The sequence below is a fragment of the Diuraphis noxia genome, unplaced genomic scaffold (assembly GCF_037042655.1).
Source record: "Diuraphis noxia isolate RWA-SAM2 unplaced genomic scaffold, SU_Dnox_SAM2 contig0001, whole genome shotgun sequence".
Taxonomy (NCBI): Eukaryota; Metazoa; Arthropoda; class Insecta; order Hemiptera; family Aphididae; genus Diuraphis; species Diuraphis noxia.
In genome coordinates, this window is record NW_028301711.1 from 82,472,834 (window position 1) to 82,487,170 (window position 14,337).

At 35.9% G+C, this 14,337-nt stretch overlaps 1 protein-coding gene, 1 long non-coding RNA gene and 2 pseudogenes across 3 annotated transcripts; 1 reads left to right on the forward strand and 3 right to left on the reverse strand.

Annotated features, from left to right (window-relative positions):
- Window positions 1–2,770: 2,770 nt before the first annotated feature.
- On the forward strand, window positions 2,771–3,700 carry LOC149062084 (uncharacterized). The gene is made up of 4 exons (XR_016189811.1): window positions 2,771–2,910; window positions 3,039–3,137; window positions 3,226–3,304; window positions 3,436–3,700. It is a non-coding gene; the product is annotated as an uncharacterized LOC149062084 (long non-coding RNA).
- A 1,826-nt stretch (window positions 3,701–5,526) lies between these two features.
- Window positions 5,527–6,588, reverse strand: LOC149062085 (uncharacterized; annotated as a pseudogene). Its single transcript, XR_016189896.1, has 2 exons — window positions 6,313–6,588; window positions 5,527–6,239 (listed from the first exon to the last, which is right to left on the reverse strand). The product of XR_016189896.1 is annotated as an uncharacterized LOC149062085 (transcript).
- A 1,155-nt stretch (window positions 6,589–7,743) lies between these two features.
- On the reverse strand, window positions 7,744–9,231 carry LOC149062086 (uncharacterized). Its single transcript, XM_089215201.1, has 4 exons — window positions 8,987–9,231; window positions 8,599–8,921; window positions 8,396–8,528; window positions 7,744–7,754 (listed from the first exon to the last, which is right to left on the reverse strand). The coding sequence occupies exons 1-4, from the start codon at window positions 9,228–9,230 to the stop codon at window positions 7,744–7,746; spliced, it is 711 nt and encodes a 236-aa protein (XP_089071327.1). The 5' UTR covers window position 9,231.
- A 3,067-nt stretch (window positions 9,232–12,298) lies between these two features.
- Window positions 12,299–14,067, reverse strand: LOC149062087 (uncharacterized; annotated as a pseudogene).
- Window positions 14,068–14,337: the final 270 nt, after the last annotated feature.

Below are 14,337 nucleotides of genomic sequence, written 5' to 3' on the forward strand. Positions count from 1 at the left end.
TAATTCGTTTTAGCTGTCTGATCACGTATAAGGCACTTGCGGGCGGTGTAACGGTCTCACAGTAACTGTGTAATATGGTATTCGTTCGCGCGCGAAATAATAGTCACAAAAATAATATAAAATATTTTAATAAGGATAATTACTTACAAATATTCTATATTATAATATGTATTATTTTTATATAATATATAAAATAGCTTATTAAGCTTCGCATACATCCTATGGTAAAATGCCTAGACAGATATACCGTACAAGGGTCGGATGAAGTTTAAGCAAATATTATATGTTATAACAGGGATGGCCAACTCAAAGTTGCTATAGGGCCAATTTTTAGAAATTTAAAATATAGTGGGCCAGAGCATAGAAAGCAAAAAAAAAAAATGTATACAATGTATAGCAGGAACATTAACGTTAGATTTGCGTAATAAGCCAACAAAACCAATATTTTTGCCAACCATAGCTTTGGCACCATCGTGTATACCTATACCTAATGCAATTTGAAAATGTAGCGCGGGCCAGATAAAAAAGGCTCGCGGGCCGGATGTGGTCCGCGGGCCGCCAGTTGCCCACCACTGTGTTATAATATTATACTTTTCTAACTTCGTCGGTAAACGGGATGTATTGGATTACACGATTGTGAATAACCAGACATTAGGTAGCCCCGTTAGTGAGGGAATTATTGCCTGCATATATTTCAAGATGGTTATCGGCCGCCAGACCCTCCGGACCTCTAACCAGTACCGCGATACATTGGACTCACACCACGATGCCCTATACCGTATGCAACTCGTTTGACATGTATGTGAACGTCCACAATTCCCCGTCCCACCACCTCACCTCTCATTGATGCCTCGATATTATTAGACCTGTGATACCTACACCACGCAACCCTGTATATTCTTCGTTCGTTGAGTGAGAGAGAGAGAGAGAGAGAGAGAGAAGAAATATATTACTACACCATATTATAATATTATAATATAATATAAAATAATATACTCCACATATATTGGTCGTCGAGCATAATAGAGGATGTAGCTAAACACCCTCAATGTAGCTGTATTAGAAATACTGATAACAGTGTTCAGATGTTCAACCTCGACATTCTTTTCACTGACCGTAGGAAAAAGGTGTATGAGAACAGGACAAGTCACGCTGCCCTATTAAGAGGAAGCACGTTCTACACATTATAATATAATGTATACTAACGGTTTACAGCGTTATTCTGTGAAACTACTATCCATCTAGACCTAAATATATACATATATAATATATATATATGTATAAACCCCTCGTACACCCCTAGAATGGATGCTGTATACAATCAACATACGCACTGGACCTTAAACTAATTCAGTCTGTTCCGCGACATCTACTACACAATATATATCTCCTTTCCGTCTTACACAGATTATTTCGAAGTGTTTAATAAAATGGATTTTGCATTAATGTTTTTCACATTTTTAACGTGCATACTGAACATTCGTGTGGAAATAAGGTACAATGTTTAGTATTATATTATCATAAAAAAATTATATTATATTATCTAGCAATTCTCATCACGAAGATGAGGATGAAGACAACGACCATCCCTTCCCCAATGAACGTATGGAAATTGGAAACGATTCCGACGGAGAAGAAGAAATTGAGTAATTATATTTATCATATTAGAATAAGTTTTCATAAATATGTTTATTTATTTATTTATTTATTTATTTTTAATAGTGAAGACAGACTATGGGACACGTTAAATTTGATGGAGGCCGACTTGGCCTACTACTCGCACATAAATTGGGGAAATCGTCATACTATGGTGATTGAATTATGGGTTGAAATAATGAAGCATTTCGAATATTGGAATTTGGAACAGACAGTAGCACTGCTACTGTTCCGCGGTTCCAATTATATCGAGTACGTGGATTGTGATATTGAAGGTGATACAGGACAGATTTTAAAAGCGGAAAATGTTGTAAGTACTAAAATCGATATTTCTCTTATATTATTTAAAAAAAAAATAAATAAATAAATGCTTAGGCGTACTTGGGTGCATCATCGACGTTGAGGGAGGTCGAAGACGTGGTGACGACGTATTCGCAGGCTGAAGTCTTACTTCAGCTTAAATTCGAATACGACTTATTGTCACGAGATGGAACTGGAATAGTGGAATTTCATGAAAAAATTGAAATGATAACCTTGGCATGGGAAATGCCCATCAATGTATCGTATGATGTTATTAGTAAATTATTTAACCCTTAACACCTATGTATTTTTTTATTGTGTCACGGGTTTTATTACTCGTTCACACTAGAACCTTACATTCGTGGCCGTCCTTTTAAAAAATAATTCGCAGAATAATATAATTTACGTTTCTGTATACATGACATTACAGTATATTACTGTATAAACTCTAAGTCATAATATTATAATGGTGTAAGATTATTGTGTTTTTCACTAAAATAAGAAGTATCTGGTCGTACATAAGCGAGTTATTTTGCGGTATCGCTTGGTTGCGCTCAGATCCACGGTCGAGCGTGGTCAATACAATACATCTTGACTAGTCATACGATGCACAAGACCGACACGCTTTAACCTTACGGACAATCCGACGGATGCACGTGGTTGAGACGTCACATTCCGGTATACATCGCGCAGGAGCCGCTCGAAGATTGACCTTTTTCACTCTAATTTACACATGTGTGTATATCAATCGGTCAATCGTTGTACCCGCTCAATATTGCGCACGCCGAACGGTATAGGTGGGGGTGGCCGTCGATGACGATAATTTTGGACACTTGACCGCTGGCCACTGAATATCAAATCAGTCGTATATTTTCACCATCGCAAACCAGACCTCTTCGCCTAATATCGTCTATCAACAAGTTCTAAATCTTACAACATATCTGTTCTAATAAAGTGAGTTTTATTTAATAATAATAATTATTATTATATGCAGTCTTATTACTTCGAGCCTAATGCCTATAGTTTTTAAAATATCATTCGTTTATGTATTATACAAAATTAACAGGAATTATATTTTTCAGTTCTGAATTCATTCATCACATTCAACTCATTCACATCATTCAACACAATATTCAATTACGTCAAACCATCCCCAACTACAGGATCTACTAAAAATAAAAGTGAGTTAATTTAATTAATTTAAAAAATTATACAATTGTGTCAAACTCAATTTTTATTCAATATTAATAGACAATATTTTTGTTTTAGTTCAACTCGTCTCCGTAGTTCACCCGCAGACCACGTGTCACCTTAAAAATCTTCGCAGAATTTATCTCGACAACTTAAAGTGAGTCGATTTTTACTCTAATAAAATAATAATAAAACTATCTATTCACGCATAGCGGTATACACGTGTACACTGCGTTTAGTTAATTTAATTTTAATTTTTTTTTTTTTTTTTTTTTTTACTGTCCTCAGCGTACTATAATGGCATTCCTCCAGTCCCTGAAGACTCAGGTAAACAGTGTAAACCTTTCAATCAGTGAACTCGCCAAGGACGTCTCGTACCCGGTCCGCACGATGAAAAATGTGGACACTAAGTTTGGGACCTCTGTGTCATGCGTTTTAATAGATGTTGCAAACACTCAGACAATAAATATTTTCCTGCCTAAAGCCATCAAAACGACAGACGAGGAAATTTCTGAATATAATCTTGGTAGTGTCCTCGGGGTAAGCCTCATATATCGAGGATTAAATAAGAGGAGCTTCATTATAGATTTTGAATGAATTATTTAATAGAGCTCTTCAATATATATATATTATTATGCTCATCATTATTATTATTATTATTATTTGTAATAAAAATAATTACAAATATGTTGTTATTCTCATTTCATCTATATCCTATAATTTTAAGGCTCGTATAATATAATTATATACATTTCACAAGTTATATAATTATTCTGTCCGAGATGAGTCGGTTTTAAAAAAATATATTATTTAATAATTATTATAAGGTTAATCCTTATATACATTATTAACGAGTAGAATAATATAATCATTTTCATCGAAATAATATGTGATTTTTTTTTTAAAATTATTCTAATATTATAAAAGGTCTCGATATAAGGTTTCGATATTTAATAGTCGATATTTTTATACTCATTCAGGAGACGTACAATTATATACATATAATACATATAATACATATACATATATAATTATATACATTTAGCGTGTTGTATAATTATTCTCGCAAAGATGAGATGGTTTTTTTTTTTTTTTAAATATTATATAAGGTTTATATTATTTAATAATAATATCAATATACGCATTTAGAAGACGTATAATAGAATTATTCTCACAGAGATGGTTTTTTTTTTTTAATATGATATAAGGTTTATATTATTTAATAATGATATCAGTAAGCGTTTAATAAAAATTATATGGATTACGGGAAAAAAAATTCCAGAAACAAAATTTCAGTATATAATAATATTTTATCTAAATAACATTATAGAATTATAAATATAAATATCCAAGTTAAATTTCAACAACAATTTTTTTTTTCCAATGAAGAGTTTCCGTAGGGGGACTGTTATCCCACCAATGTAAGTGACTCGAATGAAAAGACTGCGCATCGTCTGAAAATATGACACACGATTTAGTTTTTATTTTTTTTTAAAAACTATTAGTAATTTTATTTATATATATTAAGACTCACTTAATATTTCTACACTGTTGGAGAATTGACCGGATAGCAGGTGTTGCATAGGTGGCGGCGAGCCCGAGTCTGGTGATTTCCACGGAAATCTTTGTCCTGCATGTAACCCGAGCGGATAATTATTGACGTCGGGTTTTTCGACTGCGGCTACTTGTAACGTGTAATCGTGGAGATCGTATGATCTCGCGAATAAATCAGGTGACTAAAAATAAAATAAATTTTAATTTAAGTAGAGTGGTACTAAATGATAGTTGAAAAACTTACCACGCATCGATCCTTGCAGGGAACATAGTCGAAAAATGAACACTCCTCAGACTTATTAGGTAACATATTATTATTAATATATCGTTATTGAACGTTCGTAAATGTTTAACTTCAAACACTGACTGACTACACAACCGTCATAGCAGAGATCCGTGTGCGGGCATTTTAATCTTCAATCCGCGCCTTATCACAGAGCGAATGAGCGTGGGTTTTTAAATAATATAACCAAGACCGTGGTATATGGCGGGTAAGTTAAGTCTGTGTAGATAAGAACGTCTTTTTTTTTTTTGGAAAAAGAATAGGCGCGGTATACAATATTTCTTTAAGGGGTAATGTATAGGTTATATATATTTTGTGCCCTTTGCAGTGTACGTTGAAACACAGGGCGTGATCTTTCTAAAAGTGATACTAAAATAATAACAATTTAAAACATGGTATTATATACGAAACGTAGTTAATATAATTTTTTACAATCGTTCATACACATAATTTTATAAAACTTCGAGCGTATTTCTCGATTATACAATATATATATATACAGTTATTTTATAGAGTTATATAATATAATCATACATGTGATAATTTAACAATAATAATAAAAATAATAACAATAATAATAATAATAGTTTAGTAATTTATGCGGTGATGACCGTGTGCGTACGTGGAAATGTTATCGGGTAATACATGACGCTTATCGTCAGCCCTGTTTAAAACTAATTTCATAGTCCTAATCGTACGCAATTCGTGTTTAAACGACCGTATAGAGACATTTTCTCTATACGGTGTAAAAGGCATAACAGTATAGCAGTATAGCTATAACAGTGTGACGGGTGTGTGGTCGACGGTGAATTTGTTGCAGACGTTGAGGCGTTCCGATGAATTTGCGCGACAGCTTTCAGTGCGGAATCGCCTGCGATCATTTTCCCCATACTGGCGTCGAACTCATTGTCACACTCGTCGGATTCTGCATCGTCGTCCGCGTCGGCGAATAAGCACCGTTTATGTTCGGCGAAAGTGAGGTGATTTCTGATCACGTGCCCCATAACACCCTTCGCGCGAATGGTAATCTCCTCTTCCACGTCGTACGCATAAGACTTGGCGCGCAAAGCAACGAATTCGTAAACGGTCCTGGAACCACACTCGAATTTAAAACATCCGGGAATACGCTTCCGAGCAGCCGTATAACACATGTGGTCGTGTGGGAAATTCGAGGTGTCCATAAACCGCATCAAATTAGGATTTTTTATCAGGTCCACGAAGAAATCGTTCGTCGTCACGCGGTAGAATAGTGAATCTGAAACAAGTTATAATAATAATAATATATAAGAACCGCATGAGTCTACACGTGAGATTTACGATAGACGTACCGGTATCTGTGTATAGCAGCTCGATCTTATCGCCGTAATGTCGCTTCATGACATCGTAATGAAACCCGTACATTACAACTTTACTCAGTTCCAGTACGGCGAATCCTATGTATATGGGCTTACAGAAATCCACTTCCTTAGTATGTTGCGTGACAACCGAGAGATTTTCATTGTATGTCGTGCAGTACTTGAACGTCGGACGATTTATCAGCTTCCGCATTCTGACTGGACACGATACAAGCTCCAAATTAAATCGTAACCGCATATTTTCGAAAGTTTTCCCTGCATACATACATAATATAGTTATCATGAAGTAAGTTTGAAAGGGTTAAAGCTCGAAAAAAAACTCGTACAATTTATAACAATAACATACCTTTATGTCACATTTTTAACCTAAGTATTTCTCAGAACCTAATACCAGATAACTTTAAAGTAGCCATAATCACACCAATACACAAAAAAGGTCCAACAACATCATATAGTAACTTCCGGCCAATCTCAGTAATTTCAAATATAGCAAAAATATTCGAAAAAATAATAAAAAAGAGGTTACTAGACTTTTTAGAATCAAATAATCTATTCTTTAAGCACCAATTTGGGTTCAGACCAGGTAAGGGAACTGACCAAGCTATAGCCAATGTAACTAAAACTATATATACTGCCTTAGAAGAAGGGATAAAATGTGCTACTATTTATCTCGACTTAGCCAAAGCATTCGACACAGTAGATCATAAAATACTTTTAAATAAAATGAATAATATCGGAATATCCAGTTCCGCTCTTTCTCTTTTTACATCCTATCTTAATAATAGAAAACAAATGGTAAAAATTAATGATTCCATCAGTAATGAGTTGTCAATAAAATGTGGAGTCCCACAAGGTACAACGTTATCTCCTATTTTATTTAATATCCAACTAAATGATATAAAAACACTTAATTTAAAAAGTCAAGTAATATGCTACGCTGATGATACTGCACTAATTTGCATACCTAATACATGGAACGAAGTTTTTAATAATATTGAGACAGACCTCAAAACCATTGATAACTGGTTAGGTGTTAATAACCTATTTTTAAACTTTGATAAATCGGCTATTATACTACATTCTTTCACCAAACCCACTTTACCGAGCATCAATTCAATTAAAATCCACGATAATACATGTCAGATTCATGACCAATGCCACTGCAAATCAATCAATATAGTAAACAATTTTAAATATCTAGGCATTGAAATGTGCTCGGATATGAGGTGGGTAAATCAAATTACATCTGTTTGTAATAAGTTGAAAAAATTAGTTTATATAATAAAACAACTTCGTGATATTCTACCACCTAAAGACATTAGAATATTTTACTTAGCTCTTGTTGAATCGCAAATCACATATGGTTTAATAGGTTGGGGTGGTGCCTATGACAATATTCTCTCCCTACTTCAAACCTGTCAAAACACAATTATCAAAGTTGCAATTAAAAAAGACCGTAGATATCCAACCGAAAAAATATTTAAAGAGTTTAATGTATTAAATATTAAAAACCTGTACTTTAAAATAAGCATTTTGTATATAAAAAAACACAATATACTGTCCCCTTTGAACCATGGTGTCAATACTAGGTACGCACTACATAAATACTCCCAAATTTGGCCAAAAAAAACCGGCTGTCGAATGGTATTTGATTTCATAGGGACCAAGATTCTCAATTCAATGCCAAATTATTTAGCGAACTTGCCATTGCCATTGTTTAAGAAACATATCACACACTGGTTAATGTATGAATGTGACGTCACTAAATATGATTAAAAATATGTATAGTATTTATAATATTAGTATTATTTTCGTCGTGAATTATTTTGTACCAATCTACCTATAACATACTTTATCTGTTTTTGTTTTTGTTTTTACTTCTATTGTACAATTAGGTTATTAATTTCAAACACAAATATTGTAGATGTCTGTCAATTATAATTTTTATGCAAATATGTAATGTATAGTAGATAACCCTGGGCCTCCACACGAGTATGTCTCAGTGAGGCCCAGTAATCTCATAGATTTAAATTTAAATAAAAATAAAATAAAATACTGTACACTGAATTATTTAAATCCTTGAAAAACTTTTCTTCGAATTTGTTTTTCGCCTGTTTGCGTAATTCGGTGTTGAGATTAATGTACGGGGCCAACCACGGAGATTGTCGGAACTCCAACACTCTGTACGTCTGAAAAGTATGATAATAAGTTATAAGATCCGTATACACATAGTAATAATAATAATATTATAATAATCACTTTTTCGACTACGACTCCATGAGCCATGGCCTGTTTTAAATTCATATAATGAACCACGTAGCGTTCTTTCCGCAGAAATGTGACCATCAACTTTCGGACAGTCGACCCGTGCGGGATGCTGGCGTGAGGCAAGAACGGCATATCGTTGTGGGCGTCGTGCAGATCCTGCGGGTATATTATATCCACCTCGTAAAATCTACCCACATCGTCCGTCGCACGCATCCACTCTAACTGAGCCAGCGCGACCTCTAGATTTCCCGCGTACCATACGAAATCCCCAATCGGCATATACTGACACATCGCGTACCCGTATAAATTGTTTGCTAAATAAATACGGTAAAACATGGATTAATATACGCGTACATGTAAATTCATATTTTATAATCACCATCTAAGTATATGAGCGACGTTTTGGGTTCTTCGGCATTGTATCCGGGCGTCTCGGGATTGTTGGCACGCGCGTGACGCTTGCTTCCCTGCACGAGCCCGCCACGCGTGCCTGACTCTAAAAATAGGATTTTCTCGAAATCGGTCAAAAGTTCAAGTTCGACTTTCGTAAGTTTCAACATACAGTCAAAACTGAATCCGGGTGACGTGTAGTAGTGCGCGGGGTCCAGGTGATATGTGGTCATGCATATATCTCTGAAATTTTCGAACACGTCAGCGCTTAACAACACGTCGACTGTAAGATATAAATCGCTATAAGCGCCGAGCGTCGTGCAACCGAAATGATTCTAAACTCGTATCGCGTGATCGTAGTCTTCGTCGCTAACGTGCATCTCCGTCAACGCGCTGTAGAATAGAAACTTATCCGGTAACGATGGTACTTGCAATTTATCCCACGAATCCGTATATTCGTACGGATAAACGCCTTTCCGCGTGACCAACGACATCTCCGACGGGGCGAACACTTTCGCGACTTCGCGAAACTTATCAAAGTTCGCGGAGGAGAGATTCTCTGCCAAGTGTGCCAAGCTCGACGCCATGAACCGACACGTGTCTACAAACCTGACGGAGAACGAGTTATTTATATATTTCGAAAATGAAATATACTTTTCCTCGGTGTTCGCTATTACCGATATTCGGTTATTGTTGTCGTCGTCGTTCGCTAAATTTGTCACGATAAAATGTGCGTCGTAGTTGGACAAATTATGTAGGAAGCAAGGTACGAATTTTGGTGTTTTCAACTTAAGGTTGCATGTGTTACATAATGTTTTAAGAAACCGGCCCAACAAGTGGTCGTGGTGTGCAGTTTTACAGTTGTGTTCGCTAAACGCACAGCTGCACAAGTCACACATTGTCTGGGCTTCATGCACGCGGCAATCCTCAACACTCATAATAATCGGTACATTTACTTCCTTATATAATCTGGATATTTTATCGGCCACACCGAGCACATCGCGGACAAAGCGTTTGGCGACATCGTCCTCGGTCGCCGAACCTCGAAAAATGACCGGAGCTCGCGGTATGTCGAACTGGTCAAACAACTCTGTCGGGACACCCTCCGCCGCGACAACATGGTAGCCGTAGGTCATTGGATGGTGTTCGTGAATCGCCGCGGTATTCGTGCCTTGTTTTCGTCCCGTTTTCAGTAATAAGGCTTCGAAGTCGGCATACACTACGAATGGAACTCGCTCAGTCTTACATCACGCCTCGAATTTAAGCGTGTCCCCTTCTTTCGGCATAAGAGGCACAATGGGTTTGTGCGTACCCCTGCGGTTACTGACGTGGGAACTCTTAAAACCCTGTGCATTTGTGTTAGGTACTTCAACCCTACAACAAATAAAATTATGCCAAGGTTTTGGGAATTGATTGAAGTATTTAAAGATTCTAATGCAGCTAACGAAGGTGCAACTGCAAGCAAAATATATACCGAGGTAATTAACTCTTTTAAAATTGAAGGTATTCCACTAGTAAATATAATCGGATTTGCATCTGATGGTTGTAATACTATGTTTGGACCTTGGAATTCGGTGGCAAGTCGCTTTAAGGAAGATTTTCCTGGAGTAATTGTTCAAAAATTGAGTCGCTAAACGGATTGCTGCTGTCTAGTGAACACATTAAAACTACAACTTGTATACATTTTAACCCTTCTCAATCAATGATAGATTCTATGAATGTAGCAATGTATCATTATGAACCAACTGAAACTGAAATTTCAAGTGATTTTGTAGAGTTTGGAAATTTTACATCATAATATATTAATATTTTATTGTTTTGAATTGACTATATAATTTTATACATTTATTAAAAAGGTGTAATTACAGTAATCACACTAATTTTTGATATTTGATTTACCTATTGATCTATCCTATTTACATGTTGTACATATTCCAGTATTTATTAACATAGAAAACATGCCACAGAGCTAAAGGTACTAACTACTAGCTACTAGTACCTAATACCTATCTAATATAGTAATAATGTAATATATATAGTTATGAAGAGTAAATTATGTAACAAGGAGTACAGAGTACGGTCGTGACGTCGAGTTAAAGTACGGATTGGTATAAGTATAAATGTATAATAATAATATAATATTTTGATTTTGATAGTATAGTAAACTTTAACTGATAACAAACATTGCGATTTACGTGCATGTTATCATTAACTACGAATTTATTGACGTACGGTCCTATACGGTATTTGACAAAAAGTATATGTACGGTCGCATACGGTAATTTGACAAAATGTATACGGACGAGGGCCTTTTACATGTTGGCAACACTGGTACCGCACAACAATCGGTGATTCTCCAACGCCCGCTCACCGGGGCCGAGGGCCGTTCTCCGACAACTGATAATAACCAATTTTTTCTCCGACAGTCAGAGTGACCAACCATGAAAAAAAAAATGTCAAATTGTTATTTGAAATAAATATATATAGATACTATACACATATTTCTACTCACATTTTGTTATTTCGACTTCTACTTTTATAATACCTGTAGTTTAAATTGTCCACAAATATTTGTGACTTAAGTCTAACACTAGGAATTATTGTGTATGTTGTTGCATGTTCTTGAACTGTAAATAAAATTATAATTATAATTAATATAGCTATTGCTATATGTAAGTAATATTTACCTTTTATATAAATATATGCATATAATTTAGTACTTACTGTTAACTTCTTCATCTACATCCACATCCACATCTACAATAATTTCTTCTGGAAGATTGGGAAGAAGTAAAACATAATTATGGTCATGTAAATGATTCATATTAAAAAATAATATTGAAAACAAATAACTAGATATGTGTATAACTGAAAGTTAAGAAAATTTAACCAAACAAAAAATAAACCACAATACTAGAGTTTATGTACAATAAGACTGAAAGTGTTTTATAAAACTGTTCTGTAAATTTCCCGCAGTAAAGTATAATAAATAAAAGAAAACTAACATAGTATTTTATAGATAAGTAAAATGTCATAAATTAAACAAAAATAACTCCATATTATCTTGACATAAATTGATTTTATATGTTACATACTTTACATCTTGGCGTTAACGAGGTAATTCATTTTTATTCTTAAAAATGAGTTTCGACGATTCAGATGACAAATTTGTTTCCTTTTTACCCCAAAATTTCCCTAACGTCATTTTAATAAAAATTATGTTGGTAATGGAAAATATTTGAGGTTACATCATGTTATCAAATTTATGTTTGTCGGAGAACGACCCCCATCTCCGCTCACCGTGTAGTTTATATTTTAATGGGCGGTCCTCGAAACTGGTGAAACATCGCTTGCAGAAAAATAAGCGATGCTGGTGATTATTTTTTTGCGGGCTGGCAAGTCGCGAAAAATTAGAAATAAAAGCGTAATGATTATCTTCATCCTTTCCGGTAATCAGTAGCAGATCAAAATGATCCGCTTTTTCTTCGTCCGCGATGCGCAGCGGGTATGCGACAGATTGTGTGGACGACTTTTTATTGTTTTTATTTTTCTCACAATTCCTTATACGGTATACATTGACGCTCGTCCCGGGATTCGACTTTTCAAATACCTTTATCTCTGACACAGGAGTGGGGGTTGATAGTGCAGAAAAGTCGTATCGGTGTTCTTCCCTCGAATAATTCGCGCCTACTCGTGTGCGATCGCGAAGTACGTGTTTGGCTAGGATCGCCCACTTGAAACATTGTCGGTCGATATTTTAAGGGTTGACAACGGCCTCCCGATTCAGAATACTTTCCGGCAACGACGAGTACGACGAACCCCCCATAGGCGTATACTCGTACACACCCAAGAGCAGACCGTCGATACACGATAAGGAAAATCCGCTATACTTTCCGGCGTAACAGCCAGGAGTGTAGAGAAATCGCAATCGACCAAACCCTCGACGTTGCTGTGTGCATAGAGTTCTCGGGCTGAAGTTTTAAACGCACGATTTTGAGCTGAATTATGCAAGTTGGGTATGGCGTATGTAGCCTCTAGTTTCAAGTTGTATTTTATAGTGTTAATACACGTGTGTTCTCGTAATTTTGTGATTAGTTCGGCCTCTATCGAATTTAGGAACGCACGGTAACTGACTACATTATCGACATTTTTCCTAAAATACCACACGATCGTACGATTGAGCGAAGACTCAATCTCGATGAAGCCTGACCAATTATTAGCTTTATTCATTCGCGCCATCTTCCTTTTGATATTTTTTCGAGTATTTTCCGTATGAGCCACAAATTCCCCGGATGGCGGTGGTGAAAGCGAAAGCGGTAGTGCGGCGTTCGCGGGGGATCTTGCGTCGGGTTCGTCGACGATGGCCTGTGCGGGTGGCGGGGAAACGATAACCGGTGTGCGGGGGAAAGTTGGTGATGAGGCTTGAGGTTGGGGGGTAGGTATGTCCGCACTACGGCAGCGTCTCGAGATGACCGCCGACACCGGAACATCTGGCTGAGCGTGCGGTGTAGTGGCGGGGGGTGCCCACTTTATTACTGATGCGCGACCTAATATATATATTATTAATATTAAGATAGTGTCGTTATTATTATTTATATTTATTTATATTTATAAGAGAAAAATAATATTTACCCATTGAACCGCCTACTCGTACAGCGTTGTGGAATTCGGGAGTGTTTTTAGCGATCACTATATTTTAAAAATAATTTAATTATTAACCCCGAAAACGTTGTCGATCCGAAAAAACGTCATATGTGTAGAATTCTAATTTTTCATTATACAAAAAGCGATTTAAAAATTAATAATACATATTCAAGATATGACGATAATTCAACAATATTAGTTTGCCCGACTATATGAATAACAATGAGGTTTTTTCGGCTGAACGACGTAATAATAATAAATGTACTTACTATGACGGTTTTGCACGTGAATACTGAGTTTGTCTCGGCGGGTGAACGTCTTGAGGCATATCCCGCACGAATTCGTCGATCCGTCGTGGGTTTTAGCGTGTCTGTTCAGATCGCGCTTATGAACGTAAACTTTATCACATATCGCACAGTTAAACATTTTCGAGAATGTAATACAAACAACGTTTTAAAATAATAATAAAATGTAGACGCGGAGACGAATATAAGCAAGGACGTGAAACGTGTTTAAACTCTGTAGACCGTCTGATCCGAGATCTGAACGGAGCCGCTGTCATTTCGATTTAAGAACAAATCGCCCGCTAAGATTAACCAGCGCTCGGCATCGGGGTATATTATATGGTATATATATATATATATATATATATATATATGTATATATAATTTACACACGAAATATGTGCATCGTGCA

Excerpts from the sequence above, each read along its gene's own strand:
- LOC149062086 (XM_089215201.1), bottom strand. The coding sequence starts at position 9,230 with ATGACCACATATCACCTGGACCCCGCGCACTACTACACGTCACCCGGA. Across the intron at positions 8,922-8,986 it reads GTCGCTCATATACTTAGATG|CAAACAATTTATACGGGTAC; the intron begins GTGATTATAAAA and ends GTATTTATTTAG. Across the intron at positions 8,529-8,598 it reads ATGGAGTCGTAGTCGAAAAA|ACGTACAGAGTGTTGGAGTT; the intron begins GTGATTATTATA and ends CATACTTTTCAG.